This window comes from Annulohypoxylon maeteangense (genome assembly GCF_022496945.1).
Source record: "Annulohypoxylon maeteangense strain CBS 123835 unplaced genomic scaffold GGS22scaffold_4, whole genome shotgun sequence".
In the NCBI taxonomy this organism is placed as follows: Eukaryota; Fungi; Ascomycota; class Sordariomycetes; order Xylariales; family Hypoxylaceae; genus Annulohypoxylon; species Annulohypoxylon maeteangense.
Window position 1 is genome coordinate 542,445 of NW_025953251.1, and position 4,917 is coordinate 547,361.

The 4,917-nt window shown below is 50.8% G+C and overlaps 1 protein-coding gene across 1 annotated transcript; it reads left to right on the plus strand.

The window, feature by feature from the left end:
- On the plus strand, positions 1-4,176 carry GGS22DRAFT_106277 (uncharacterized protein). The gene is made up of 3 exons (XM_047957812.1): positions 1-602; positions 673-3,889; positions 3,961-4,176. Exons 1-3 carry the CDS (start codon positions 361-363, stop codon positions 3,964-3,966), a joined length of 3,465 nt encoding a protein of 1,154 aa, XP_047821051.1. The 5' UTR covers positions 1-360; the 3' UTR covers positions 3,967-4,176.
- The last annotated feature ends 741 nt before the right edge of the window (positions 4,177-4,917 follow it).

The following is a 4,917-nucleotide window of genomic DNA, read 5'->3' on the forward strand; positions in this document are numbered from 1 at the left end:
CAGCAACTTGTGGGATTACTATATTCGACACTTCCACCACACATTCCTTTAGGATACCATTCTCCTACGGCCTTGTGTGCGACTCTTTAATCTACCGAGCACGTCTAGCGATCGCTGGTGTGGCTGGTTAAACCCCGTCGCTTTGGTCGTTGAAATTACTATAGGACGAGAAGTACAGAAAAGTCGCCCGCCCGACTTGACATTGTGACATCGCGTCATTCCGAACTCTTTCGGCTTCGTTAGCTATTTACTACTACTTCATAGTATACGAAGTAAAAAAAAACAACTGCCCAATAACTATCATCCGTGGAGGGCATTTATTATTGCTTCTCCTGATGAGGGTCGGATGAATAATCGATAATGTCAACTTCTAGATCTGAACACTTGACTATTGGCTACCCCCCTAAATCAGCCAACGGTCGTTCTACTTCACCAACCGCTAACCTACCTCCGGTTGACTCGCCCGGCGCATCTTCCGTTAGATCTCCCTTCGGCATGTCTGGTGTCTTGAATCCGCCTGGTAAGATGGCAGGTACCACGCGTTCCGGGGCTGGTTCTCCTTCGCACGAGGCTGCTGGTTCAAATAGACTCTTCTCCAAGAGGTAAGTCTCAAAGGCACCATCGAAGCTTCAGTTCATCTGTGACGCATCTAACTAAATTGCTTGAATGTAGAGCAAGAGAAATTCAAGCTCAAGAAGGTGTCCCTGGATTGTCAGGTAACCCCTGGGGTGGCCCGCCAACTAGTGGCAACTCGACGCCTTTGAGAGAGAATATTCCCGAGTCCCCAACCGATGGATTTCCCGACTTCGCCCAATTGCCTACTCCAGACACCATGCCTTCGACTCGGCGTGCGCGAGCAGGCACTGTCCCTTCCCGATTCCCTGCTGGTGGTATAGGAAATGGTCTTCTTAATATTCCCTCGGTTTCTTCACAATCGACCCGGCCGACACCGTCCCAGAGCCCGTTTAAGTCACCGTCTCCGGGATTGGACCCGCCAGACTCGGCTCGATCTTCGAACCTATTGTCGAGGCTCCGAGCTGGCTCTATGCCGCAGCGTAGTCCCTTCTCCCACGGGCCTGGGAATAGCTCGCCTTTCGGTCCTTCGGTATTTAGTACATGGAACCCGACTGGTCGTGACAGGGGTAATACTCTTGCAAGTATAGCAAGCATCGGATCGAATGGGCCAAGCTCGCCGGCTCAGTCTGCGTTTTCGAAGGAGGGGCCTGGAGACAATGATGTTCATATGAGAACTCTTGATTATCTAGGTCTGGCCGAGACTCCGCAGCCAGCTCGTGCTCAGTTGGCCACGCCTTATCTGCCTGGCTTTGCTGACTTCACTAAGCAAGCCAACCGATTCCGGTCTTATTCTGTCAACAACAAAGACAAGTACGCAGATGAGGAGGATGACTATGATGATGATAGTATGGCTATTGAGAGCCAATATGCTGCACATCTCCAGGATCAGCTAGCCGCTACTAACGCTGCTATCCATAGTCATAATCTAGCTGTCCAGGGGCTGCAGGCATTTGCTTCTCAAGCATCAGCCACTCGACCCCGTGCGCGAACGGCTGGTGTTCTGGAGCTACAAGGGGCAGGTTCAAGGTTAATGCGTAACTACTACCCTACTCCCTCGCGTCTTGATAGCTCGATCACGGCCGCTGAAATCCGATTGCCGGAGGAGAAGGAATTTGACGATCTCCCTACAGCTATGGCCGAGATGAATCTAGGCAGGTCAAACAGTCGGAACAACGGTCTGTTGACGGCTGAAGAGGCCGGTCTGGAGGGTCCTACGAGTGCTTTGTGGCTGGGTAGTATTCCAACATCAACCACCACGTCAACCCTAACTGAAATGTTCAAGTCGTATGGTCCAATTCTATCCGCAAGAGTGTTGACGCACAAGAACTGCGGCTTTGTCAATTTCGAAAGGGTTGACAGTGCTATTTCGGCCAAGGCGAGCATGAACGGTAAGGAGATCTTCCCTGGAGCTGGACCTATCCGGATCAACTTTGCCAAGCCACCTTCGGCATCGAATACACCTGGCCACGATGGAGTGTTCCCGAGTCCCAGTCCCGATCCATTTGCAAAGAGCCAGGATGGCACTACCCCTGGCACTGCCGGTCCTGCGGGAGATAATGCGATGTCCGCAAACACGACCAACGCAGCGCCGGTGATTCCACCTCTACGTGAAATGACTGGAGACATTCTGCAAATCGTGAAGTCCTTCGGTGCAACTGACGATGACACATACCGTATTTCCCACAACCTTCAGCAGGCTATTCAGTTCACTACTTTTGTTGACGAGATTCCCCCGATTCGCGAGCCCACGCATACCAGGGTACATGACGCACCTAAGCTCAGAGATATCCGGAAGCGCATTGACAACCAAAGTTTGTCTCAGGGAGAAATCGAGCATATCGCAACTGAGATGCTTTCCGAAATCGCCGAGTTGTCTTCAGACTATCTGGGTAACACCGTTGTTCAAAAGTTGTTCGAGCACTGCTCAGACAATATCCGGGATCTCATGTTAGCCAAGATTGCTCCTCATATGGCTGAAATCGGTGTGCACAAGAATGGAACATGGGCAGCTCAAAAAATCATCGACGTTTGCAAGACACCTCACCAGATGACCTTGATTGTTCAGCATCTGAGAGCGTATACTATCCCGCTATTCTTGGACCAATATGGCAACTATGTTTTACAAGGATGCCTCAAGTTTGGTGCTCCGTTCAACGATTTTATCTTCGAAACTATGCTTAGCAAGATGTGGGATGTTGGTCAAGGTCGGTATGGTGCTCGAGCGATGCGAGCGTGTCTTGAAAGCCATCACGCTACTAAAGACCAACAAAGAATGCTCGCCGCTGCCATTGCTCTCCACAGCGTTCAGCTGGCTACTAATGCCAACGGTGCCCTTCTGCTGACTTGGTTCTTGGACACATGCACCTTCCCTCAGCGACGTAGTGTTCTGGCTCCTCAGCTTGTCCCCTATCTTGTCCACCTCTGCACACACAAAGTTGCCTATCTTACAGTTCTGAAGGTTATTAACCAGAAGTCTGAGCCAGAGGCAAGAGACACGATTCTTAAGGCTCTTTTCTTTACCCCTAAAGATCAAATCTTGGAAGCTATTCTGAGCGACCACTCTTGTGGTGCTACGCTGATCTTCAAGGTCCTCACGACGCCGTTCTTCGACGAGAGCATCAGGGGCCAGGTGGTAGAGAACGTGAAAAGTGTCCTCGTGCGCATCAAGGCGCAACCTAACCAAGGCTATAAGCGTCTAATGGATGAGGTTGGATTATCTACTCGAACCGGTGGCGGAGGAGGTGGATCTCGCGATCATTCTGTGGGCAATAACGCATCGGCCGAGCGACAACGACCCTCTTCTCGCCAGGCCCAGTCGAATGCCAACGCCGTGCAGCAGAATTCCCAATATGGCAACCAATACCTGAATCCCCTGAATCCCGCTAGTGGAGGCTCGAATTTTGATATGGGTGGCTTTCCTGCTCCTAGAAGCGAGAGCGTGGAACCCGGCATGTCTGCGTTCCCTTCGTACGGACCACAGGGCCCGATGTATAACGCAACCAGTGGATCGATGGCACCAGTAAACCTCCAGCAGATGCAGTACCAGCAGAACATGCTCCCACGTGGAACTCCGCCAATGAACAACTATTTCCCTCCTATGCAAGCGGGCTTCGGAGGCTATAACAATGGAAGCCCCTCGATGGATCAATACCGTGGCCAGAACGCGGCAAACGGTAGCCCCATCCAGCCGCCCGGGGCTCCGGCCGGTTATGCGCCTCCTGGTTTCAACATGGGAGTGAACATGGGAGGTTACGGGTATGGTAATGCCATGCCTTACATGCAGGAGCAACCGGTCAACGCCAGGCGCGGACGCGTAGGTCAACCCCCTCAAAGGAAAAGGTCACCTCGACCATAAATTCCGATGATGCTGACCAATGACTTCAGAGATGATCTGACGAGTCATCGTGACTGTTTCGCATGAGATTAGATGCGTATCTACATCTTCGTGCATCTACTTTACCGAATTGCATGGCTGTACCGATATGGGAGTTGGTTGGCTTAACATATTTGATTTATATTTACAAGTTTGTGTGGCAAAAGCAGTTGTGGTCGACCCGTCGAGACCCAGCCTGGTACGCTGTGGAGGGCTGGAAACCACCCCGGCAGTACTTGGATCTCCGTACAGTTACTCTCATTATACTGTACCCCCCTTACACGATTCTTAGACGTGGCCTTTCTCCAATCGCGATTCCGCAGCAGCAGATGATGAATGAGAGATCGGCCGGCTTTACCTCACGGACTTTTCTTTTTCACTTGGAGGAAGCATCCGTGGTGGAGGGCCACTCCGCCACGTTTGTTATATGTACAAAGTCAGGGCTCCACGTGGACTAACTGAGGTTTACCCAAATTCTTCATTCTTCCAACTTCGGTGCAGTTTCCGGAAGATTTAGAGGAAAGCAAATATGGTTGACGAAGCAGGTGTGGGATAGGACAAATGATGTCTGCGGAGAAGTCGAACTTTCTATTGCAAAACGCTCTATTGCGATCAAAGACTTGCTTGTATTGGTTTTTCAATTTAGCTCTCGTGACAGCCCCATGGCAACAAGCAAGGGAGAGGATCCGCATCGGCTACGAATTTCAGAGAGAAGAACGAACTACATCATTAGTGAAGTAAATGGATAGGAAAAATATGCTTAAGAGACGAATGAGTTTACTACCTAGCCTATTGCTTGTTTTCATCTAGTATGCTTGCTTTTTTCGTGACACCCGAGTTTTGAATGGCGGTGAGACGCCTTTTTCCCCTCCGACCTCGTAGTCGCAGATTGTCACCGCTTCTGTAACACTGACTCGGCGTAAGACGTCGATCCTAGTATCTTTTCGCTTTATATCTGCGGCTCGGTC